General features: G+C 47.4%; 2 protein-coding genes across 2 annotated transcripts; one reads left to right on the top strand and one right to left on the bottom strand.

Moving 5' to 3' along the window:
- Positions 1 to 2,231: 2,231 nt before the first annotated feature.
- On the bottom strand, positions 2,232 to 8,508 carry AHSA1 (activator of HSP90 ATPase activity 1). The gene is made up of 9 exons (XM_058025805.1): positions 8,216 to 8,508; positions 7,699 to 7,889; positions 7,439 to 7,521; positions 6,668 to 6,785; positions 4,966 to 5,054; positions 4,502 to 4,636; positions 3,645 to 3,746; positions 3,059 to 3,110; positions 2,232 to 2,637 (listed from the first exon to the last, which is right to left on the bottom strand). Exons 1-9 carry the CDS (start codon positions 8,293 to 8,295, stop codon positions 2,465 to 2,467), a joined length of 1,023 nt encoding a protein of 340 aa, XP_057881788.1. The 5' UTR covers positions 8,296 to 8,508; the 3' UTR covers positions 2,232 to 2,464.
- A 156-nt stretch (positions 8,509 to 8,664) lies between these two features.
- VIPAS39 (VPS33B interacting protein, apical-basolateral polarity regulator, spe-39 homolog) lies at positions 8,665 to 22,084 on the top strand. Its single transcript, XM_058025803.1, has 20 exons — positions 8,665 to 8,773; positions 8,912 to 9,004; positions 9,469 to 9,568; positions 10,868 to 11,011; positions 11,990 to 12,028; positions 12,384 to 12,448; positions 14,473 to 14,529; positions 15,450 to 15,542; positions 16,198 to 16,231; positions 16,671 to 16,773; positions 16,860 to 16,887; positions 17,041 to 17,114; positions 17,654 to 17,729; positions 18,017 to 18,151; positions 18,599 to 18,640; positions 19,039 to 19,128; positions 19,529 to 19,615; positions 20,422 to 20,511; positions 20,825 to 20,929; positions 21,196 to 22,084. Exons 2-20 carry the CDS (start codon positions 8,912 to 8,914, stop codon positions 21,214 to 21,216), a joined length of 1,476 nt encoding a protein of 491 aa, XP_057881786.1. The 5' UTR covers positions 8,665 to 8,773; the 3' UTR covers positions 21,217 to 22,084.
- Positions 22,085 to 24,508: the final 2,424 nt, after the last annotated feature.

Below are 24,508 nucleotides of genomic sequence, written 5' to 3'. Positions count from 1 at the left end.
TGGGGGTCAGCTGTAGCTGCAGGAGCGTGTGTCTGCTGGCCGTAGTGCAGTGACCTTCTCTAGCATGACTTAAGGCTCAGATCTCCTTCACCAAGTCAATGTCTGAAGTGGTGTAAGGCCTTAATTGCCATTGCTATGCCCTGTTAGAGCTGGCAGAGCCTTAGCACAAGCCTTCCTTCACTGCTGGGCCCGTCCAAGAGATTCACATGTGAACGGCAGCCAAGGCCTGGCTACATTACACAGCCTGGTCTGCTGCTCTGGGATACTGATTTCCAGCCTACAAGGCAGAGAGCCAGCTGGGGAAGCACCAGCATAACCCAGGGCAGTCAGTTTTGCTGGAAGAGCCCTCAAATGGCCTCTGAGAAAAGCCCTGAGTCCATGAGCCCCATGCATGTGGGTTGCTGGCCGAGGCCAAAGCATGCCCTATTAGAGTAGCAGCAGGATGCCTGAAGTAAACCATGCTTGTGATGAAAGGAAGGCAATTAAAATTCCACTTCAGTTGCCTTCCTGTCCCACTTCCTAACCTTCCAGCAGCAGGTGATTAGCAGGGCCTGCCTTCTGCTGCCCTGGCCCAGCTGTGGCAGCAGAGCCTGCAGCAGGCGAGCACTGCTACCACAGCACAGCTGCCAAAGCACAGCACAGACATCACAACTCAGCTGTCACCTTTGCCTCAAGCTGTCCTAGAACCAGCTCATTTTTTTCAGGTTTTAAATAATTTTGCTCTCCTTTTACCAAATTTTTGGCTGTGAATTCACTTGCTAGCCCTGCTGTTTCCCACACTGCAGTCCAGGATTTCCCAAGCAGAAAACCAAGCATAGAGGCTGTACAGTGGGATCAGTGTGCTCCATCACGTTACCCGCAGCCTACCAGGTGTGCACAGGGTTCATCTGTGCACAAAAATCCTGGCAAAACACCTACATCCATTTTCCCAGCCAGCCATGCTTTAGGGCAGACAATCCTGCATGGCACAGGGAAGCTCTGCCATATCTAGAGCTGCCTCTTTGTACAACTTCCTTTGTTCTCACAGGTCAGCTCAGGGATGAGTACACACTACAGAATTTTGTTCATGCTTCATTCTTGATGTCTGTCTGTACACACTTTATCATGATTTTTTCATACTTCAGCACTTCGGAGTAGTGAGAACAGGCAGAATGCTCTTTATAGTTTAAAAGGAGACTCCAACAAGTCTCCAACAAGACTCCATTCAGGGTCTTTTTTAAAATAACCACTTAGGTTTTTTTCTTGTCTCCTCTCTTGAAGGGAACAGTTACCACATACAATTCAGATTTTAAAAAATAAAAAGCAAGAAAAATCCCCAAACCAGTAAATTTCACCCAATAACATCACTCTCTTCTAGCTTACTAGAGGAGCTCTGCAGACAATTCAGATTTTAAAAAATAAAAAGCAAGAAAAATCCCCAAACCAGTAAATTTCACCCAATAACATCACTCTCTTCTAGCTTACTAAAGGAGCTCTGCAGAAAACACTAGGAAAAAACAAAGTATACAAGAGAAGCTCATGCCTCAAAAAGAAAACCAAGCACTTCTCTCACCCTTAAGGTTAAGCAGGTTGACACTTCTGATCAGTCAGATTTTCACCCCTCCTATAAACAAGTTTATGGCTTTTGAAGACAGCTCCACGAACTAATGTATTAACAGGTGAGAACAAGCATTTTTTTTCTTCCTCACCAGTTAAAGCAATAGCTGAAGTATGATGAGCAAAAAGTACTGCATGCTGTAAACTGTAAATGGAGGGAGGAATTTATTTCTGAAAAAACCAGTCTGCTTCTGCCTGAAGCTCTTGGAGGTAGCTGGCCCTGGGCCCCACAATCTTCTAGAACCATTCTGTGGGTGGGAGTTTCCCTAGCACTGGTTTGCATGATTGTCGTTCCTGCAGAGCAGACTGTAAGAAATGACTGTGTAAGAAATGACTGTGTTGAAGGGGATATGCAAAGGAGAGGAACAGCTTGAACAGGATCACAAATCCCTTCAAAAATGGTAAGAGTTTGAAACATTTACTACCGGCAGATCAAAAGCAGAGGGAAAATGAGCAGCTGCTCAGACTAAAAACTGCATCAAGCTCATGCTCTGTACTCCCCCAGAAGTGAGGAGTAAATCACATTGGCATCAGCAATCCTCATTGATCGGTGTTTTTCTAGACAGATCCCTCCCTGAGCCGATCACCCAACCCTTTGAACTCAACCCAATCCGAGGACACAAATTCCACAGTGTTTTTTTAAGTTAGGTTTATTTAGCAATAGAAGTATGTACATGTAAGAGAATCCCCTGCAGCACAAGACATGCACAAAGCAGTGAGGGACTGAAAGTGGTGCTGCTCCATGGCCTTCCTCATCACCTGTCATCCCACTCTACTCAGCGGCAGGGCCAAGATTAGAAAGGAGCAGGCGAGAATTTTATCAGTCCATGTGGCAGAGTCTTCAGGCAGAGCCTCCCAGCAACCGCTATTAAAACAAGCGAGCACCATAACCAAATGTCTGTTTAATGCCCTCGAAGTAGTAGCGCTGCCAGCCTTGCTTTGTTCTTTCCTCCTCACTGGCAGGAACGCCCTTGCCTTCCAAGCACACCTCTGTCTCGCCACCTTTGTCATTGAAGTTCAAGGTAATGGTTGCAAAGTGCCCTAGAGGAAGCAAAGCAGGTCTGTCAGCAGTGTGTGGTACAGTACATACAGCCCCTGCAGGCTGCTCTGCCCCTCCTTTCAGAGGGCACCACTTAAGACTCTTCTAGGTCCTTCCCGGAGGGTCTGCGTATAGCAGCTGTGGGCCTTCCCTAGAAACACAGCTAGCAGAGGGCTCCCTCTCCCTGCGGCTTGAAGCAGTTGCAGCTACAGCTGCACAAGCAGCGACTTCATCCTTCCTACCTGGTCACTGCTCTACACAGTGGCTGAAGATACAGACATGATAGTGTGGGATAGGAAGCTGGGGTAACACTGGAGCAGCTCCCAGAACATCCTGTGCTCCCTGATCAGGAGCCACAATAAAGCGTGGCAAATGGGGCTGGTATCCCTCAAAGACAGGCAAGTCCATTTCTGGACTACTTACCAGCTGGCCAAGATTTAAATCTCCATTTCATAACAAGTTGCTTCTCAGGAACCTTGAAAAGGAAGACAAAGATTGAGTAGCAATTTTGGGAAATCTTACAGTCTAATAGAAAACATCTAGAATTGTGTTGATATGAATGAAATTTTAGAGATCCCTTGTGAAATGCACACACAGCGGGAGATTTTAAGTGTCCTTTTCTTTTCAATCCCTTTCAAGAAAGGCATGCAGCCCCAAACACTGAGACAGAGTCCCTGACTGTCCAGAAGACTTTAGTGGCAATTGAGTCAAAGAGAAGAAGGGTCAGTTACTATCTTTAACACTCCTCCAACCCCTGACAACTAAAATCACAAAAAGACAGGGAGATCTATGACTGGAAGTCACATTTTCTCCCCAGGCTGAAGTGCCATGCATTTATCCATACTACTAGGAATGCTTCAATAGCCACAGAAATTATATGTAACTATTGGGCACCAGGTAGAACCCCACAGTTAGCTAACAAAAGCATTATAACAGAACTGATAGGAAGTTACAGCCTGATAACAGTGCTGCCTCTGAGCAAGATACACCTGAACTGGTTAGTACTTACTAGGTCAACAAACTCTCCTGTGACACTGCCATCCAGCAACTGAAACTTGCCTCCTTTATCGGCCTCCAAGGTGGCTTGTGCGTGGGTGAAAGCTTGGACCATCTGAAAAGAATTTAGGAGCAGATCTGTGTTACTTGACATTATCTTCCTGAAAACTTGTTGCCTAATGCCTCCCACCCAGCTACAAAAGTTCTGGATGAGGAGGTGGGTCAATAGTGTAAGGTCTTCAGCAAAAGACAAAACCCCTGGCCAGAAAAGCAAGTTTTTAGCTACTACAGCAGCATTTCACTTGCCCGAGGAAAAAAACCTCCAGCTTTCATAGTGCTATGCAGTGTTCTGAGTCACACAGTGATTTACTTTGTTGATTTCTTAATGAAACCTAATTCTCAGAAAAATATTCTTTGCTTTTCCATTTTTCTTATCAAAATAGGAAGAACAAAAGACTAAGACAGTGTTTAAATAATGATACAACGCTGCGCTCTTGTCCCAAACTATGTAGTGCAGAAAAGTGGAAGCTATTCCCAAAGCATGTTTTTGATACCACCTAACCTTAAAAGGGAAAAAAAAAAACCAGAAGCACACAATTGTAAATCCCAAGTGATCTGGCCACATGTAGTAAGGGATACACCTACAGACAGATGCTGACAGCAGTCTGGAACTTGCTTCTGGTTGGCACTACTCCCCTCTTATCAGCTGTGTGAAAAGATGCACACACAAGCTTTCGGCAACACCTCTGCAGAACAGCTTTCTTATTCCAGTCTCATGGATTGTGAGTGTCTGACAGAACTTTTTAAAAACCTTACTAGAAAGAGCCTCCTATAGGCAAAGAACAGCTCTGAGAAGAAGGCAGGCATTACCTCCTGAGTAACAAATACCCGGTAGAGCTCCTCAGGAGATGTTAAGAAGGTGTCCTTCAAACTGATCTTACAGGTAGGGATCTTGACTCCTATGGACTTGGACTGTGGTATGGCAGTGCTGCTCCTGGCAGCCGTCTGACAAAACAACATGGAAAACAAACACATACACTTGTTTTCACTGAAAAAAATCAACAAATGGTTCACATATGCAAGGGGAAAAACCAAGGCTATTAGTAAAGATGCAATAAGATACAATCATACTTAAATGTAAAAAGCAGATTTATCACTTTGCTTGGAAGAAACATCATGTGCTGTCAATGGAAACAGTCACATCTGTTCCAAAGATTGCCAGTTCCTGAATATATACCCTCTATTCACAACAGAGGTTGCTGCTGTAAGTCCCAGAATCTAATACAGCATACCTTTCTTCACTGATCCCAAAGCATGTTTGCAGTTTTGTTTACCTTGCGCTCTTCTGCTTTAGGAGCCACCTGAGGTGCTGTTTCCATATGTTCACCGTTCACTGTGGGCAAAATCATGCCCTGGGTGAATTCTGGAAAGACAGGAATGTGCCCATGAAACCAATTAAAGATCAAGTAAACCTTCTGAGTGTACTCTGAAATACACAATCAAAAAGGGCTTCCTGGTTTTCCCCTTGCTCTTGGCTAGCATCCATAACTTGAAACAGTGTTCAGAAAAAGTAAACAGACCTCTTTCCAAAAGTAATTAATTCTTTCCCTTGCTACTCTCCACCAAAGGCCCTGTCAGAACCTGTCTACACTAACAATGAGGAACTTACCTCCCCTTCCCAGCCCAGACAGAGCATCTTCCACACGCTGCTCTCACATTAAGGTTGGTTAGCCTTAGGCTTACGTAGCTTTTTTCCTCTCTCACTCTCTAATATAAATTGCAATCACATCACACCTCAAAAACTTTTGCCTTGCTGATCTAGACACACCAAACCAAGCTTTTTCACTTCTTGTATCGCTGCAGTAAACAACAGTAACTTCCAACTCCCTCTTTGATTTATCTTTATTGACACCAGATGCCAGGACTGCACATGGAAAGCCAGACAAGCCTGGCCAGCACTCTGTCCACCAGCACTAACACTTCTGTAACTCCATCAGAACCTTCAGCCTCGTTCAGAATCACATTTGCTTTTTCTCCAGCTCAGTCACTCCTACTTTTACCAATTATACAACATTTTGCTCCTTTTTCTGCTTCTTCATCTGTTCAGAGTAGCCAAATTCCATTAGAAAGCAGAATTGTATCATATGTGCATAAACCTGTACCCTGCAATACTTGGTTCCCACTTATTCTCATTTATTGCAGTCCACAAGATCATACAGATTTTACTGATTAGCATTCTTATCTTTCACTGGGTGACTGCATCTCCCAGCCTGAACACTACAGTGCCTGAAAAAAACCCAAGAGTACAGAAATTTAATCCTGGAAAAACAGCAATCAGTGGTGGTTTGTACCCAGCATATCTAGGGCATGTAATGTAATATAGCTAACTGGATATAAAAAGCAACTGTAGCATTCCCAGCCTGTATTTGAGAGGAAAGCCAAACGCAACCAAAGGGCATTGATTTAACTCAAACTGCTGGACTCAGATTTAACTTAAAAAAAAAAAATTGATCCAGATGCTGAGACAGGTCATTAAAAGACACCAACCAACAAAACCTGCAGAGCAATTTTCAGACATCAGTTATTCTAAAACCCAAGTAACACCAGATGTCTTTACCACTGTGGCAAGAGGGAAAAGAAAAATCCAAAACAAACTACAAAGTGGAGAAGATATCACTTTCCAAGGCAGTTAGCCAGCTGAAGGCCAGACTGTGCCACAGGCAGTGACTATGTCACTGGGGTGACCAACATGTTTTACTGGCTTTCATTTTCTCCCTAGCTTCAGGATATGAAGGGTATTCTCAGTTTTAAAACATAAATTCAGAATTACTGTTCATTACTGTATTACCACCAGAGCCAATCTTTCTGGGCTGAGCTATGCTGTCTAGAGCCAGAAATGCTTCTTCCCAATGAAGCAGAAATGCCTCTTGCTCTGACACCTTTCTGTTGAGATGGAGAGAGCATCTCTTTACTCCCATCTCTTCTTTAGAATTAGTCCATATGGGTTCCCATAACACTTCTCCCTCAGTAACATACCCGTTTTCAGAGTGCTGATGTAAGTTTTCATTGCATCTCTAATTTTCTTTGCACCCTCTTGCTTCATCAGGGTCTTCAAGTTAGTCTCCGGCTCATCTTTAGCAAGGCTGACAAGGATCTGAACAATGAATACAAGCACTGATTAACAAGGACATATGTTCACAGCTCTTTTATTACTCAATTCAACATCACAGACTGGCTAAACTTTCATAAATAGCCCTGCAGTTTTATTAATCCTTCACTTCACCTCTCTCAGCCTACAGCACTGTACCTGTGTGCCTGAATACCTCCTTGTGCTACAGAGCCCTCTGCATCCAGGAGACAGGAATTCATTTGATAAAGGTACAACATGATGGGGGAGCGACTCTTTATCAGGGAGTGCAGTGACAGAATGAAAGATAATGGTTTTAAGTTGAAAGAGGGTAGATTTAAAGTTAGAAGAAAATTCTTTACTCTAAGGGGGGTGAGGTATGGAACAGGTTGCCCATAGAATCTGTGGATGCCCCATCCCTGGAGGTGTTCAAGGCAAGGTTGATGGAGCTCTGAGTAACCTGCTCTAGTGACAGATGTCCCTGCTCATGGCTGACAGGTTGGTAATAGATGACCTTTAAAGATCTCACTCAACCCAAACCATTTTTTGATTCTGTTAACTTAAACAGCCTCTAACAGTAAAAAATTCTACACAAATGTCCTAAGAAAGGTAACAGGAAACAAAATATTAATGCTATGAGTATTCCTGTTGGAATTGTCCATACATCCACCTTTGCTTACCTCAACTTCATCGATGTCATTTTCATCTGAGAGATTAGGAATCTCCACATAACCTTTGTACTTCACTCCTGTCTTTGAGGTGCCTGCAATTATAATCATATTGTTCAGATCAACTTTTCTTACTCTGGTTGTTGTCAAAGCAAACTTGTATTGTATCCAAATACGACACTTCCCTTTATTATTATTTCCCAAATGAGATGTGTATCCTTGATATTATACATGAATCTGACCTTGAAACAGAAGGGGTACATATCACTCACCAGTCCACGCCAGCTTGATAGCCCACTCGTAGAAGAAGATAAGTTTCCCTTTGCGGTTGTTAATGGAGGCCTCTCCATCCAGTTTGCTCACTTCTGTCACCTCACATGCCCCTTCCTCACCCTCCACCCTGACAGGCAGGAGGAGAGCTTTCAGCCGCTCCGTGGACCAGTTGGAGGCATCCCTCTCTGTCCTGCAGGAAAACCGAGCAGGGTGACAATGCGGGACAGGCCGCGCTGACAGTGCACATCGGGACTATCCAGGGCTCCCCAGTCTTGTCTCCCTGCCCCGCTTCGACACAAACACACAGACATTTCTTCCCCAGGCCGCCCGCAGCCATTCCCCCGGCACCCCTCGGCTCGGGTACCCCGGCACACCCGCACGGAGCCCGGCCAGCCCCGCCTCAGCACCGCTCCGCGAGGAGGGGACGGGGGCGGCCCCTCTGCCCGCGGCTCCGGCCGCGCAGCCCCCTCCGCGCCGGGGCCGGCGGGCGGCTCCGGGAGCAGCCGCCCCGCTCACCAGTGCCAGTTGTTGACGTTGGTGGCGTCGGCGCGCTGCTCCACGATCCAGCGCGGGTCTCCCTCCCCCCACTTGGCCATCGGGACCGGGATTGCCGCCTCCGCTCCGAGCGCCCGTGGAAGCTGCTAGAACCGCCGCGCCGCCTCCCGCCTTCCGCCCGGCGCGGGCCCTTCCGGCACGCCCCCGCGGCGCCACCCCGGCTTATTGGTTCCGCGCGGCTCGTTGGTTCCGCCGCGCTGCAGGCAGCTTGGGGCGGGGGCTGGTGCTCCCGTCCCGTCCCGTCCCCGCCGGCTCACAGCTCTCGGAGTCAGCCCACAGTTCCCAGAGCCCAGACACCGGCCCAGACGCCGCTCGGCTGCACTCGCAGCCCGCTGGGACTGGTAGTCCGAAGGCAAGTCACTGCGGCCTGCGGGGCACGCCGGGACTCGTAGTGCGTGAACGAGGAGCGGCCGCGCCGCGTCCAGCGGGAGAACTACATGTCCCGGCGTGCTCCGCGCGCGGCTGCCCCACCCCGCGCTGCCCTGCTGTGAGCGCTGCTGGCGCGGGAGGGGCGGCGAGGTGAGAGAGGGGCCGGGGGCGGCGGGGCCGGGACCTGGACCTGGACCTGGGGCAGGGGTGGCGATAACCCCGAGGCTGCCGCTCCCTCCCTCCATCCCTCCCTCCCTGTGCTGAGGCAGCCGCGCGGTGCCTTTGCAGATGAGCAGGGTGCGGGCGGACGAGGAGGAGTACTGGCACAGCTCCAAGTTCCGGGCCTTCACCTTTGACGATGAGGATGACGAGCTCTCGCAGGTAGGGAGGGTGCCGCCCTGGAGCTGCCGCTCCGGCACCCTCGCCGGGTGCGCCCCCGTAGCCGTGCCAGCGCGGGTCTCGGCCCTGCACATCGCGGAGGGTCGGTGTTGTGTGAGTGATTGTCACCTCCTGCCCGCTGCGGAGGGTACCCAGGGCTCCGTCTCTCTCCATGGTAGCCAGTCCCAGATCTCATGAGGACGCGCTTCCTCGGCCACGCACCAACCGCATCTCCCGCCGGCTGAGCTGTTGGTGACCATGCCGGTGTCCTTGGGGCTCCCAGTGGTGAGGAAGGGCTCCGATGTCTGCTGCATAGCTACAGGACTAAAATGCCATCCCGAGAAGAAACAATGGAAGCTGAAGAAGCTGTATTCGAAATTCTTAGGGAGATGTTTGATGATAGTAGGAAATGAAGTGCATTCTGCAGTTCTGATGGTCCTTATACAAGGTCACTCTTTTGTGTGTAGCTGAAGGAGTCCAAACGGGCAGTGAACAGCCTTCGGGATATTGTCGATGATGATGATGATGACCTCGAGAGGGTCAGCTGGAGTGGAGAACCTGTGGGAAGTAAGTGCAGAAGTAGTGCAAAATATCTTTGAGACAGAGGGAGTTTAAAATTGCTGCTTAAGTCAAGTCACTTAAGTCAGGAGTATTATTTGCTATCCAATCCTGCATATCTAATCTGATTCAAGTCTCCCAGGTCACACTGTGAGCTCCTTGATTTACCTGAGCAGATCCACTGAAAAGAGGGTGAGCAGAAGCATGAATTGTGTTAAAAAAGAGGAGTGCAGACAAGTGGAAGGAATTCACTGTGTTTTTTCTAATATGTAGCCAAGCTCAGAGCAGGTATTTTGGTGGTTATGATCTGATACTTGTCTTGCTCAGGTGGCCTGTGAGATTCTAGGTGATCATTTCCTTCACATCACTGTCTGAAATGGCACTATTTAAAGTTTCTGTGTTTTGGCCCCACAGCATTTTAAGCAGATATCCAAGGTTTCATGTGTGCTTATAGAATGACTCTGACACTTAAAATTTGAAAGGGAACTGTAAACATTTAGCAGATGTGTTTCTAGTGATGATGGGAGTGAGTTCATGGCCCACACACAATCCTGTGTGCTGTGCTTTTGAGTTCATGTCCCACAGAATTGTAACACTTGCTAGCCAGTGCCAAACCATGAAAATTTTATATGGGTCACCCAAAGGATCTTCCGAGACTGATCTTCTTGTCCTTTGCTGTAGCTCTTCCCTCTGCTTTCTTTTCCCACCCAGGGTCTCTTCACCTATTTTGGTTTTTTTTGTCTGTCATCCTAATCCTAAAATACATGTGTTGTGCAGCTGTGTGAAAACAAGGGGAAACTGTATGGAACAGGCAGAAGGGAGACGCATGCATTGTTGCCAGCAGCAGATGCACACTGAGAGCTGTTTTGTCTGTGTGGGAAGGAAAACTATCTTAGTCTTCAGTGTTGAGGAAAGCATGCTCTTAGGGTTCTGCAGTTGGAGCTAGGCCAGGGACTCTGTCTTGCTTTGTATTTTTGCTACAAGGACCATGCTTTGCCTCATGCAATAATCCATAAAAGGTGGGGGTGTCTGTGTATTCCTTTCACACAAGCCATAGCCAGCTGTACAATGTTGCTGAAACCAGCCATTTCTGGAGGACAATGGGCCACTGCTTACCAAGCAGCATTATATGAGACTGCAGTTCTGCAAGGAGAGATGGATGCACTGTGTCTACTTAGTGCTGAGGATCAGGCTTACCTTGATGTGCTAGTGCAGAACTGACCAGCACACATCTGGTAATGTTTCTGCCGTGCCAGAAGATCATTCTTTACAGACTTTCTGGGATAAAAATGACATGTCTGCACACAGGTATCTCCTGGTCAATCAAAGAAACAGCCTCTGGCAGCACTAGCTCCCTGGATGGCCGAGACTCCAGCCTGCAGAAAGGCTCTTCCTCCTATGCTGCTCTTCCCAAACAAGCTTCTTCCTACTCCCTAAGCAGCCTGTTCAAAGGTGAGGTTCAGCATATGCCCTATTGACAAATGTGTTTTCCCTTGAGACTGTCAAGGGGCAATGTGTTATGTAAATTGTTTCATCTGAAGTATTGCAAAACAGGGAAGCTCCCATCTCCTCAGGATGGAAGTGTATTGCTCTCTGGTCAGAAATTGAAGACTGTCTGGTGCAGTAGATCACGTGTTTTTGTGTAGTGGGAAGGGGCTTTGGAGATTATGGCTTCTTAAAATCCAGGTTCCAGAGAGCAGCAGGGTAGAGCACAGCACTGTGTGGCAATCCATTTGGTTGGTGGAAAGGACCAGGTTGCAAAGGGACTGGCTTGACCCATGTACCCCTCATTTGATTTTGAGTTGTGAATAGAAGACAAATTGATTATGCTTTATTTGGAGCTCAGCTGGCTGTGTTGGTGTTGGTTCAGCAAACACATGACAGCAGCAGTGGCAGCGTAGCTGGTTATGGGGGGAGCTGTGCAGCAGGCTGTGGGCAAACACACACAGCTTGCAAGAGTTCAGCTCTGTTCTCACACAGCAAGACAACAAAGCAGCTTTTACTTTGTCTCTCTTTCTCTGGGGTATTTTTTACTCTCAACTATGACAATAAGGTGATGAAGAAAGGCATCCAAATTGCAGCCCTGGTGGCTGGAGCTGTCCATGTTGCCATGGCCTATGTTGCAGTGCTATGTGCTTGAGTCTCTGCTCTGTAGGTAGATGAGTGAATTCAGGTGTAACCTCTACTGGCCTCAGCACCAAGAGAGCAGATAGGGATGGAGTGTGGTATGGTGTGCAATGCCACAGACAACTTCAGCACCTTAGAATGTAAGAGGTGAGCCCCACTGTGCTGGTGTGGTGTGAATCACTGTACAGGGAGGCTTGTTCTATGGCATAGCTGCAGTAAACTGGCTGCAGTCTAGGCTTATGTTCCCTGTGCAGGAGATGCTGCTGGTGAAGTGACAGTGTCTCATCAGTGTTTTTATTTCAGGACGAAACAAACTCTCAAGTTTCCAGTCCCTTTCAGATGGTAAGTTTTGGGGCCCTGCCTCATCCTGGGAGGGGTGCAGATTTACATGAAACTAAGCATTTCCAAAAAAAAGGGGAAGTGTCATCTGCCTTATGATGCAAGAAGGGAAACTGAATCATGTGCTATCTAAAAGTTGAATTGTGGCTTGTTCTTTCCTCAAGGAAATTAAAGAATTGGCATGATGATTTGGGGTAATTACTTATGTACAACTGAAAACTGTTTTAGAGTAATGCTGTATTGCCATTTGATGCTGAAGTTTGGGTCTTCTGCCATGAAAACCAAGAAAGGGATGGATTTGGAAGTGGATGTGAATCAGGATTTTTATGCACTACTCATGTATGCCTTTTCCTCTCAGCTCTCACTGACACAGGAGTTAAAAACTATGCCCCAGAGCTGCGCAGGCCGAGAGCTGAGTACAAGGTGAGCAGCCTGTGCTTGTTTTACACCAAGATTAGTGGACTTCCTACTCTGCTGGTTTCATGGGAGGTGATTAGTTGCTGTTTCAGACAGAACAGGGCAATGCAGGGAATAGGACAGGGAGCTGCAAAATGCAGCCATGCAGCATTCTCTCTTTTTGCACAGAAGTATGGAGCATTGCAGGGGGTCTTGGTTTTGGTTACTCCTTTTAATGAATAGCCTAGCAGTCTTTGTGGAAAGGATTTTAAAATAGTGCTTTGTCTGTAAGCTGCTTTCATGTCAGGTCAGATAAACTGGCATCACATGTGGTTTTTACATTTTTTTAAATATGAAAGTTTTGAAATTTCTTGTTCATGAATCACTGGGACAATACAGAGGGAGTTGTGCAGAGGCAGTGTTTCAGTTGGCAGGAATGTTCGTCTACCAGATATGCAGTGGTAAGTGTTAGAGAATCTAGAGGGTTTTGGGACTACATGGATTCCTCTTACTAGGTGTGAGATTGTGGTCCCATGTCCCTAGGTCCAGGCAGTAACAGGACTGAGCTTATATTTCCTGCAGAGACAGACATGCACAATACTAACACAGCTGTCTGCACAGATTAACACAGACAGACCAATGCCTTTGTGAACAGACACATACAGAGAACACTCAAGCTTCATCCTGAGCTTCCTCACTGGCTGACCAGCTCCACTAGTGGAACATACACACGCTGTATGGGTCCCTCCAGTAGCTGGTCTTGGACATCTGGTTTGTTTTGTAGCTGAATCCCAGACCCCAGGCTCCTCCAGTAGCTGGCACTTGCATCCTTGAGCTGCCAGGGTTCATGCTCCACCTGTCCTTGGCCATCTGATCCTCCCCAGACTGGAGTATTTTGTCAGTTAGCCATTAATGACAAAACCTAACAGACAGCACTTCCTCAAAGCACAGCAGGAGAAACAAGAGTGCCCTGTTGTGTTCTGTTCTGGGCCTGCAGAAGCAGTGAAACGGGAAGGAGGAGGATTATACAGCCTCTTAAGTGCAAATAGGGGTGAGACAAAAAAGGGAAAGCTAGTGGCAGCTTTTGATGAGTGTCCTGACAGTGACAGGCTGAGAAGATGCCTCTGGCCAGAGGTGCTGGAGGGAGCTCTGGTGCTCAGGATATTTGACACTCAGCTGCACATTGCTTTGAGAGACTCATGCACAGAGGTCTCCCAGTAGGACTGGGCCAGACCTTTCATCCTTAGATTTGGGTTTTCAATAAATCTTCAATGGATTTAAAATTCAGTGTCCTCAGAGCTGGTTCTTGTTGCTTCCTTTCCCTGGGCCTTTTGAGGCAGAAAGCTGAATTGCAACTACTGGCTTGAGGGCCTCACAGAGACCTAGATGAGATGACTTTATGGAGTTAGGAGTGGCCTGGGCCACCATCACTTTTTATCCAGTGCTTCAGATCATAGTGTCTGCCTGCTGCAGGGGCAAAATTCTGGTCGTTGCAGCAGTGGTAGCATGTGACCTTACGGTGGTCCTCCTCCAGGCTTCAATGCCCTTGTCACACTGTCCTTGTCTTGTGCAACTCCCCAGGTGCTTGCCTGAGGCTGTTGTCCCTGTTCTCCACACTGCTGTGGAAAGCTCACCAGCAGAAGTCTGTGAATTGTAACAAGAAACTAACTCCTTGCCCTTCAGTTTTGGGTTAGTCTGTTTTGCAAGTATTTTGTTTGTCCTGAATGCAACATAGTTTGCAAGGAAACAACCTGATGCAATGCACTACTTATAAAGGATATGATGACAGATCTTACTGAGGCACTAGAAATGCTGTGTTAACATATGGGCCTTTAGCTTCCCTCCACACCAGCACATGCAGAGTCTGAGGGCTCAACATTTGCACCTGAAAAATGTACATATACATCCTACTAACACCTCTCCTGGAGCAGCTGGATGATCAGTGTGAGTAGCTATATGTAGGCCAGCACTGATGCAGCAGAAGTGGAAAGCAGCTTGGAGATTGCTGAAATGATCTGAGGCTTAAGAGTGCTTTATTTCTCTTGTGGCAGGATTACAGTGGTGACTGGAGCCCCAAAGATACAGTCAGGAGAATGCAGAGGGGCAAGGTAAGGACTTTGCACTCCCACCTGCTTGTAAGAGATGGAGGGTGGGTGGTCCCAAAATGCTTTGCACTTTGCTGTGCTCCTGGCTATTGTGGGAGCAAGGAGGGGATCTGTGTTGCTTGCAGCACCTAGCAGGGATGGTGCTCTGCCTGTCTGTTACTTTGCCAGGTGGCAGTGCTGGGATCACACTAGCTCAGGAGCAGCAGGAGAACTTCAGGGTTTTGTTGCTTTGTTAACTTGAGTTATCCCCTCAGCAAGGCTCTGACAGTAGGTATCTGTACTGCTGTGTCCCTTTCTACCCCTTCTGCTCCCTGGGGCTGGATTTATTTTAAAAATCTGAGAGGGTGGGGCTTTATCTCCATTCTCACTTGGTGGCAAATGGAGGGAGGAAGACAGAAATGGTTTCACTGGAGCTGTAATCTTAGTCTCAGCTGCCTCAGTGTGCAGTGAACACATAGGGAGATTGTGGTTTCACTCTGCATATATCTCCTCAAATGCTGAGGTGAGCTAAAGGCTGAGAGAGGCCACAGATGTGGGGTAAGAAGAAGGGAGAAAGAGTTATGACTCTACTTATCTGGTGCCCTTTGTGGAAAGGGGCTTGTAGAGTTCCCTCCTCTTGTCAGGGCTAGTGGTTTGTGGTGTACAGGAAAGTTTTGTCTTGTTACAAGGGTGTTTGTGCTGAATGTACATTGTCTGCTGTCCTAGACTGGGCAGTAATGAGGGTTGACTGCAACCCCTGTGGACAGATTTCCAGGGATTATGTGTGCATGTGGTTTCAGCTAAATGAGAATTTCTCCACTCATTGGGAGGGCAGTTATTCATGTTGCTGAAGGGCTTATGGGAGAGGAATGAATAATAGCTTGGATTCAGCCTGAGGATTGTCTCATGTCCCACATGCCTTCATCTTCCTGTTCTATCTCTAGGTCTGCTCTCTAGAGAGATTTCGCTCCCTGCAGGACAAGCTGGTGCTCTTGGATGAAGCTGTGGCAGGGCATGATGGGAATGTCATTACAGCTGTGAGTCCTGCTGGGGCTGTACAGGGCTGGGACTTGTGGGTGGCCCCACAGAGAGTGCTTGTGAGAATGCAGTCAGCTGGCCACCTGCTCTTGCAGGACTGGGGGGTGTTCTTTAGTTCAAACAGTTACTAGAAGTGTCAAAGCTAAAGACTGGGAAATTCTGTATTCCTGCTGTCTTTCCTGCCACTCTGCAGAATTGATGCTAATAATAAGGACTCTGATCCATCAGCCTTACAGATTTTTGCACCTACTTCTTGAAGGTCAAGGTTTAATCTGCTCATTTCAGCACAGAAAATCTGGGACCTGGCATTTGGGATCTGGGGCCTCACCAGTTTTTCTGGCTTTTAAAATATCAGAGAGGAAATGGGATTGTGTTAGAGCTTACTTCATCTGGGTCTTTGAATTCCTTTGTATTTTGCATGGAAAGATTTCCTTTGTAAATTTTATCTAAACTCCAGAGCAGGAGCTTAGGCAAGAATCTAGGCAGCTGGGGCCCATGCTCACTGCTTGTCCTGGGTGTTGTGGGTACCAGAATTCAGTTCAGTTCTATAAGAGCTGAGTTTTCAGAGGCCCTTTGCAAAAACTTCTCTAGGCCTTGACCAGTGTGCTGTTTGTTTGTCTGTCTTAATTCTGACCTGTCTGGCTGTGCTCACAGGTCCTGATATTCCTGAAACGGACGCTGAGGAGAGGTGAGCATGGCTGGGGCTGGCATTTCTGTAGTGTGTTTCAGTGAAGGATGGAGGGAGTGATTTCTTCACAGGGTACAAGTTACAAAGAGAGCATCTGGGGTATTGCTTTTTTACTAAGCATGAAATATTTTTGTAGCAAGTGTAATGTAGGAGGCAGTGGGGATGGTGATGCCTACAAAGGCTCCAGAGAGGAGCTTTAAGCAGTGGTGGGTGGTGGTGATGGGATGAATGAAAACTATTCTCTAGAGGTAGCACTTGGCTGTGAATTCAGCTGTCAGCCCAGTGATTGGGCTCTTCTGTTCTCCAGCCTCCAACACTGTGATTTGAGATGTGATGAAGTTGATGAATCCTGCCAATGGCTCCATGCACTGTGCTCAGTCCCCTCTGCTTGGTAGTGCTATCTTACCTTACCCATCTGTACATAAACTCTCCCCTGCAGAGATCCTGTTTCGGGAGCTGGAGGTGCGGCAGGTGGCCTTGTGCCATCTGATCCATTTCCTCAGAGAGACAGGGGAGCAGAAGTTCCTTCTGGATCTGCTCAGGTGAGGCTGTTGATCCATCCTGTGGCAGGCTGAACACACTGCTAGGAACCTGCCTCCAGGTTAATGCTTCCAATTCCCTTTTGCAGGTTCTTAGACAGGACTGAGGAAGTTGCTGTGAGTATTCCCAGGAGTATAAACTCCCTTCCTGCAGGGTGGGAGGCTGGTTGCAGTGTGTGTGGGAATCAGCTTTTTGTCCCCATTTCACCCTCTGGAAATACTGTATCTCCCAAATCCATGAGAACACACTGCTTCTTTCTCTCCCTCCAGCTGTCTCAGTACCGGGAGCATTTGAACATCCAGGATGTAGAAAAAAGGAGGGAATTTCTGAAAGGTTGCATTGGGTAAGAAAAAATGCAAAAGCAGGGGAGGGATGTGGATTCTTCACAGAAGGTGGTAGTGAAGAAAATTAAGCCTCTGTGCCAGTGCCATGGCTTATGTGGGTTGAGAGCTGATGTTGATTTTCCCTTAGTGGGGGAGTGGGAGTAGTGTTGTGGGTACAGTGTAGACCAGAGAGGAATCATTTGTGGTCATCACTAGTCCAGCAGCTTTTGCTGGTAATTCAGGAAGAAAGATGCTTCAAGGGACTCTCTGATCATTGTGATGGATGAAAGTCTGGGTGCCTGAGCACTTGAGGAAGTTGGTAGCATCCACTTTGGGTTATTCTGTGAAGGGTACCACATAATGTTTCTTTCTCTGGAGCCTGTCTAGGAGAGAACCAGTTGGAGAGGGCAGTGGGTCAGGAACTTGAGTAGCCATTCAAGATGGGAAGAATGGGAGCTTGTTTGGTAGAAAAAAATTCTTCCAAGAGTAGTTAGAAGTAAATGAAGGATTCTGTACTTCAGAGCTTGTCACAGTGTCTCTTTCCTTCATGTCTGGCCAGGCTGCCATTTTCAGCTGAGGATACCTCCCACATCCAAGACCATTATACCCTGTTGGAGCGACAGATCATCATTGAGGTATGAAATCTCTGCTGGTCAGGAGGTGGCTGGGACTACCTGTGAGATCTCTTGCTGTCCCTGACTTACACCACTTTGGATTTAACCAGCCTGCCCTGGCTAGTGTATTTGTAATTGCTGTTCAGGCTGCTATGCCAGGCACATGTGAAATACCAGATCTGAGACTTGATAGCATGTTGGGGCTGTGCTTGCACACTGCTGTCACAATGGTCTCTAGGTCTCTATCCCACAGCTATACAGGCAGTTATCTGGGCTCATGTTCCCTGTCTGTCTTGCTGATTCTGCAGGCTAATGATCGGCACTTGGAGATGGCTGGGCAGTCAGAGCTGTTTCGGAAATATCCTCGCAAGGCTTCAATTCTCAACATGCCACTAGTGACCACCCTCTTCTATTCCTGTTTCTACCACTACACGGAGGCTGAGGTGAGGATGTGGCAGAAGGTAAGGTTGCATCTCATCCTTGAAGCCCTCGAGATGTGAGGTGGTCAAGCTGTGGTATATTAAGGAGAAAAAGGAAGAGAGCCTTTGTCTCCTGGCACCAGTTTGGGGCTTTGTGCTCCAAGACATTCAACCTGGCACCGTTTGTCAGGGAGTTGCCCCTAGAAACCACTGTAAATCCCATGAGGCTGAGCTGCGTGGTACTGGTGATGCACCAGTTGAGGATGCAGGAAAACCAGACCAGATAGTTAATGGGATGGGATAGTTGCTCTCTTCTGCCAGCTGCTTCCTCCTGTGGCACTGACATGAACAAAAAGCAGTAAAATCTTGAGAAGATTGACTCTGTGCGAGGCAGATGCCTTATAACAGGTGTCTGAACCCCTGCTGTGGCCTGCCTTTCTGAGTTTGCACTGACTTGTCTGCTTTCTCTAGGGAATGTTCAGCAGCCCCACCAACCTGAAGAAGACATTTAAGGTGCGTGAGTCTCCCGTGTTGTGGCAGCACTAGCTGAAAACATGCACAGACAAACTGTATGTAATGAAGGAGCTCAGTAGGAGGAATCTGAGGGGCTCAGCACTGAGTTAGGGAGGAGACCATGGCATCCTTTTTGAGCAGGGCCCTTCTGGAGTCTCAGAAAGGCAATTGGGAGCCGTGTGGAGAATTTCAATGGATGTACCTTGTCTGCAGCAGCACTTGCAAATCCCCACTCCCTAGTCTCTGCAGTGCTGTGTATGGCATCAGGCAGCACCTTGCCTCTTTGCCTGGGTGTTGGTGTAGGTCCTGACAGAGCTGGGGCAGATGGCATTCATGTCCAGCCCACAAAGACCTTCTGAGCTGTGTTACTGTTCTGACTGCAGCTTTCTGCCTTGCAGATTCCTGATAAGCAGTATGTGCTGACTGCCCTGGCAGCCCGTGCCAAGCTGCGGGCCTGGGGTGATGTGGATGCCCTCCTCACCACCAAGGTGAGCTGCAGAAAGCCTTGCTGGGGACACAGTCCCAAGTTCTGGCATCTGCTACTGATAGCTGGCTTGTTCTGGAGTTACTGGACAGACTGGTTTTATTTCAGCAGGGCCCAGCACCTCTGCTGCTGAGTGTTGCAATACTTTCCTCCTCTCCCTGCCTGAGACCTCTGCTGGGCCTGGCTTGGCTGCAGCAGTAAGGTCAGAGAAGGAGGCTGCCCCTGAGCTCTGCTACCAAAGGGATTGCAGCCAGCCTGTGCCCAGCCACTGCCTGAAGGGCTCTGCAGTGGGGTGCATGTGATGGCTGTGGAGTATGGTGCTGGCACTGGGAGAAAAAAAAACTAATTTTCTTGTGGCTGGAAGGAGTATCCTTTTGGGTTAACATAGGTTTGGTTCATTTCAGAACTGGCTGGGTTACACCAAGAAGAAGGCACCTATTGGCTTCCACCGGGTGGTGGAGATCTTGCAGAGGAACAATGCTCCAGTGCAGGTGAGGCAGGAACCCCTGCTAATGACCTGCTCTTTGTTGGGATTTGGTGTATGAATGACTCCTCAGGTGAGCTGCTTCCTAGCTGGAAGTGGGAGAAGCTTGCTGATCTTTTGGCTTTGCCAGGTGGGCGCAGCACACAGCTGAGTGACCCGTGCCTCAACAGAAGGGGTGGGTGGTATTGAGGGCTGGGTCCTAGCTCTGACTACAGGAGGGGCAGCTGGCCAAAGTTGGCTGGGAACTCTCTTCCCATGTGCATTGCCACCTTTCTTTGCTACATTAAATTTTCTCTTTGTTAATCTGGCTGGCAATGGTTAACCTGATCCGTAGCAATGAGGTAGCCTAACATTCTGTTGATAGGAGGAAAAGTGCCATCAAAACCTCAGGTCTGGAGATGAGGAAAACAGACTTCAGGCTACTCAGGGAAATGGTAAGGTCCCCTGGGAAAATGTTTTTGCAGGCAGTGGGGTCCATCAGTCAGTTTTTAAATATGACCTAAGGGTACAGTAGCAGGCAATTCCCAAATGTTGGAAGTCAGGCAGGCAAGGCAGAAGGCCAGCTTCACTGAACAGGAATATTCTCTTGGAAATAAGACAAAAAAGGAAGGTGATATGAGAAGAATACAGAGATGCTGCTTGCCACTGTAGGGAGAAAATTTTTTGCAGCCAAAGCTCTTGAGGTCACTTGTTCCCTAAAGAAGGGGCCAATTCTGTGTGACCAGCAACCTTGAAAAGTTTTGGGACTGGGTGAGGGAATGAGGCAGGACATACCTGCAGAAGGGAGCTGACACTCTCTTCTGTCTCTCACAGGTGCTGCAGGAATACGTGCGCCTGGTGGAAGATGTGGAGACCCGGCTGAACCTCGCTACCAAATACAAGTGCCATGATGTTGTCATAGAGGTAGGTTGCTGCTGTGTGAAGAGTTGGGACACAGGCCTGCTTTGTCTCTCTAGCTTTTCTGTTCTCTGTCATGTGCCACTTCTGTCATGTGCCTGGTGGTGTTTGTTTATCCCTGTGGCCTGGGAAAAATGCTAAGGTTCCCAGTAGAAGTCCATGAGCCAGGAGAGTGGCTCCTAGCATTTGTGCTGTGAAATTCTTCTGTGTTGGGAACTGCATGGGGGTTTGTAGAGTTGCCCTGCCATCTGCAGGACATCATGTAACCACTGAAGTGTCCCTTTCTCTCAGCTGGGTGCTGGTTTTGCCCTTTATCTAGACCTACCGGGATCTAAAGGATCGTATGCAGCTGACAGCATATAAAGGCAAGGTGGAGCGGGGCTCTGCAGAGGAAGAGAAGATAAACAGCATTCTCAGCAACATGGTAAGAAATGCTTACTCTTTCTTCCAGACACTCTCACCAGAAACAGGTAGAGATTAGGTGTAGGGGCATGGCTGTCCTATGCACTTTCTATCCCTGCTGGGAAGCTGATCTTTTGTTTGCATTCAGGGTAGGAATGAGTGGTTATACTGATAGAAATGGTACGCTCTGGCTGTAGCTGTCCTTGTCAGGAATTGGGAGTCACTAAGTTGGCCCCTAGGGCTCGGTGTTCAGCATTGCTGTTAGTTGTGTCTTGTTCCCTCTTCTAGCAAATCCGGTGGAAGAACTGAACACCTGTGGAACAGCCTTGGCCATCACCTTGTCACTGAAAGAGGGAACTGCAGAACCCAGTGCAGAGCCAAGAGAGCAGCTCTGTTACTACTCATTGCATGATCAGCGTTCGTCGGTGACAGTGGGTGCCCGTGCCCAGTGGGACCGTGGCGCTCCGGGTGGTTGAAGACAGCTACTAAGCTGTGGCTGGCAAAACCAGGGTACTGATCCAGCAGGGTTGATTCTTTTTGGAATCTGATTGTATTTGACCTGGCTGTAAGCCAGGCATCACTTGTGTGTATGGAGGGAAGTTGCTGGGCACAGCAAGATGAATGTTTGCTCTGGGTGGTGCCTGGGCTTGTTCTTGCAAGAGGAGCATGTCAGTCACATTTGTGAGTCTCTCCAACAGAGAGTGCTGACCAGTCCCTGTAACAGTCAAGCTGGCTTGGGCATCACTAATCATGGCTGTGTCTGGAGTAAAACCTACCTGGACCATGTTCTCCCTGTGTGAAAGTGCTGGGAGGCAAAGGACCACTTGCATTTTTTTTTTTCTTTTTTTAATTCTGGCTCACTCTAGGAAAAGAAGTCATGCAGAGAGCCAGGACAGCAACCTCTGCCAGTATCCTTCTGCTAGCACTCTGCAGCATTTGGAAGATCCCTTTATCAGGGAAATACCTAGTGTAGAGGTGGTCAGAGTCCATATGGATTGGATGGAGAGCAAGTAGGAAGCTCTCTTAGTTGACACAAACCTGCTGCCCCAGCAGCTCTTTTCTCAGAAAGTGTTATGCCAGGAAGGATTGAAATGCACTTTCTCAGAAACACAGGCAGCTGCTGGCTTCATCCTTTCAGACCTCACTTCAATTCTGTAAATAAAGTTGTCTCTTTCTCCTTGGCCTGTTTCTTTCCTTTCCCCACTAAGCACATTGTCACTCTTGTGTGTTAATCCTGAGCAATTTATCACCTCCCACAAAAGGAGTTGTAGGATGTTTTTTAATATTCTGAAAAGCACAGTGCATGTCACTATGGAGTCACATTGCTTGCAGCAGTACCTTATTTAACACCTTCAGTGCTATCAGCACAGATGAGTTAATTTTAGAGTTTGTAGGAGAGTTTGCTGCCACAGAGGGTCACACAAAGACAGTAGATTTGGATTCCAGCCTCCCTGATGCACGATGAACTGTCTTCTTTTTTTTTTTTTCTGTTGGTGTTTGGTTTTTTTCTAACAGAATTATTTGGGTTGGAAGGGACCTCTTGATCATTTAGTCTACTCATACTTTAGCAGGATCACCTGGAACAGGCAGACCAGGACCGTGGCTGTGTGGGTTTTCAGTATCAATTCAGCTTCTCTGGAAAACCTGTTCTGAATTTGGCAATACTCACAGTAAAAGGTGAGTCTGTGTCTTCAGATGGACCAGCACATTTCAGTTTATGTCCAGTGCTCCTTGTCATCACTGAGCACCACTGAAGAGAGTCTGGGTCCCTTTCTTTACTCCCTGTCATCACATACTTGGACAAATTGATAAGACTGCCCTTGATCTAGGGCCATTTTAGCTGAGGGATGCTAAAGTTAATAGTAACAAGTCTAATACAGCTTGTATTTTGTGTAGCTCATAGTAATTGAATAAACAGATGTTGTCTACAGGCTGCATACAAAGTCATATAACCCCATAAACTCTTAGATAAGACAAATAGGGAGAATGGTCCTCCAGGGAGATGTTGGAATAAAATCCTCTTTCTAATCATCTCCAGGGAAGAGACGAAACAGGGTTTATTAAATAGCTTTTGAAAACTAGCCAGATTCCCAAGGATCAGCTGTTTCAGCTAAAGACTTAAATCTGCCTGCAAGGACTGGGCCAAGCAGCTGAGTTCTTTGCATATTTATTCCTTTGGGTGACTTTGCTGCTGCCCTTTGCTATGTAAGACCAGTGATGGGCAGCCACCAAAGTCCCTCTGTGCCACTTTGGGCAGGCAGACTGCTACCAGTCTGGTAGCAGTGGTTTGTGTTTCACCTGCATGTGGCAGAGCACAGGTAAATGTGTTCTGGTGCCTAGAAGTGTGCTGGTTCATAGCTCTGCTTTCTCTCTGAGCTTTTGAGTCCTTTTCACCTTGCTTAGTGCAACAGCCCTGCAGAAGCAGAGCTTTACATGCATTTATAACAATGCTGAGCTGGTAGCCTGGGAGGACATTGTGTTCCTCTGCTGCCTCCTGTCACACATGCTACCATTTGTCCTGTCACTGTGTAAGCCTTGACACCTCCATCCCTCCCCTCAAGAAAAATTGACCATGTCATTTCAGAGCCTGGGCCTGAAACTGTCACCAAACTCAGGAAGAAATTAAATGCTGACCCTATCTTTGAGGTGGCAGTGAGTTGCATTACTTTATTCTGGCCAGGATGTGCAGTGAAAATCATTCCAACTGCACCTCCTGTATAAGATTTTTTACGTATTTATACATTTATCAAAACCAATTTTTGAGCAAACAAGCTTTATGTCATGGGTGGCCCTATGTCAGTTTTTTTTTTATGCTTGCAGACTCAATTCTCATTCTTAACACACAAAATATTCACATACTGCAGTGAACTCATACAACTCCCTTAGAGTGAAAAGAACTCAAAGCATCTGAGCAAACTCCACCATAAAAGCTGCTAACTTACTAACTTACATGTGGCCTAAAAAAAATTCACAGTGCACCTTTCACCATGCAGTTTCACTACAGGATTTACTGCAGGACTCAATCCTGCAATTTCTGGGTTTTACCACTGGATGGAACTCGAACCCATTGTTTCTACAAAAGGGGCCCTGAAACATAGGAACAACCATCCTGTAATTAGTGCAGTTGTTGAGAGCACCTGAAGCACCCCTGGTGCTCACCTTGCCTTCATGGCAGAATGGTTATATGATTTATGTGCAGCCTGTCAAGGAATACTGGTTATTCAATTAGTATCAGTTACATAAAATACAAGCCATATTAGACTTGTTACTGTTAATTTTAAAATTCCTCACCTAAAGTGGTTCTAGATCAGAGGTTTCAAACCAAACAGGTCTGGTTGTCAGTGTGATTCCTCCCAGCAGTGTGAGATGAGAATATCTCTTCACATCTCTGTGCACACGGGTAATTGATACTTGATTTTTGTTCATCCTGCAAGGAAAATAAAACTCCATGAATAGATGGTGGCCATTTTTTATGCAGGCCTGCACAGCATCATGTGGCTGAATCTGCCTCACCAGAAGGCATTGAAATGAACAAATGACCTCAGCTTTCTTGAATGCTGCCTCATCTGTGCAGAGCAAAAACCTTCTTGCCTAGCTTTGT

The sequence above is a fragment of the Melospiza georgiana genome, chromosome 6, assembly GCF_028018845.1.
Source record: "Melospiza georgiana isolate bMelGeo1 chromosome 6, bMelGeo1.pri, whole genome shotgun sequence".
In the NCBI taxonomy this organism is placed as follows: domain Eukaryota; kingdom Metazoa; phylum Chordata; class Aves; order Passeriformes; family Passerellidae; genus Melospiza; species Melospiza georgiana.
This window is presented reverse-complemented; position numbering and strand designations above follow the sequence as displayed.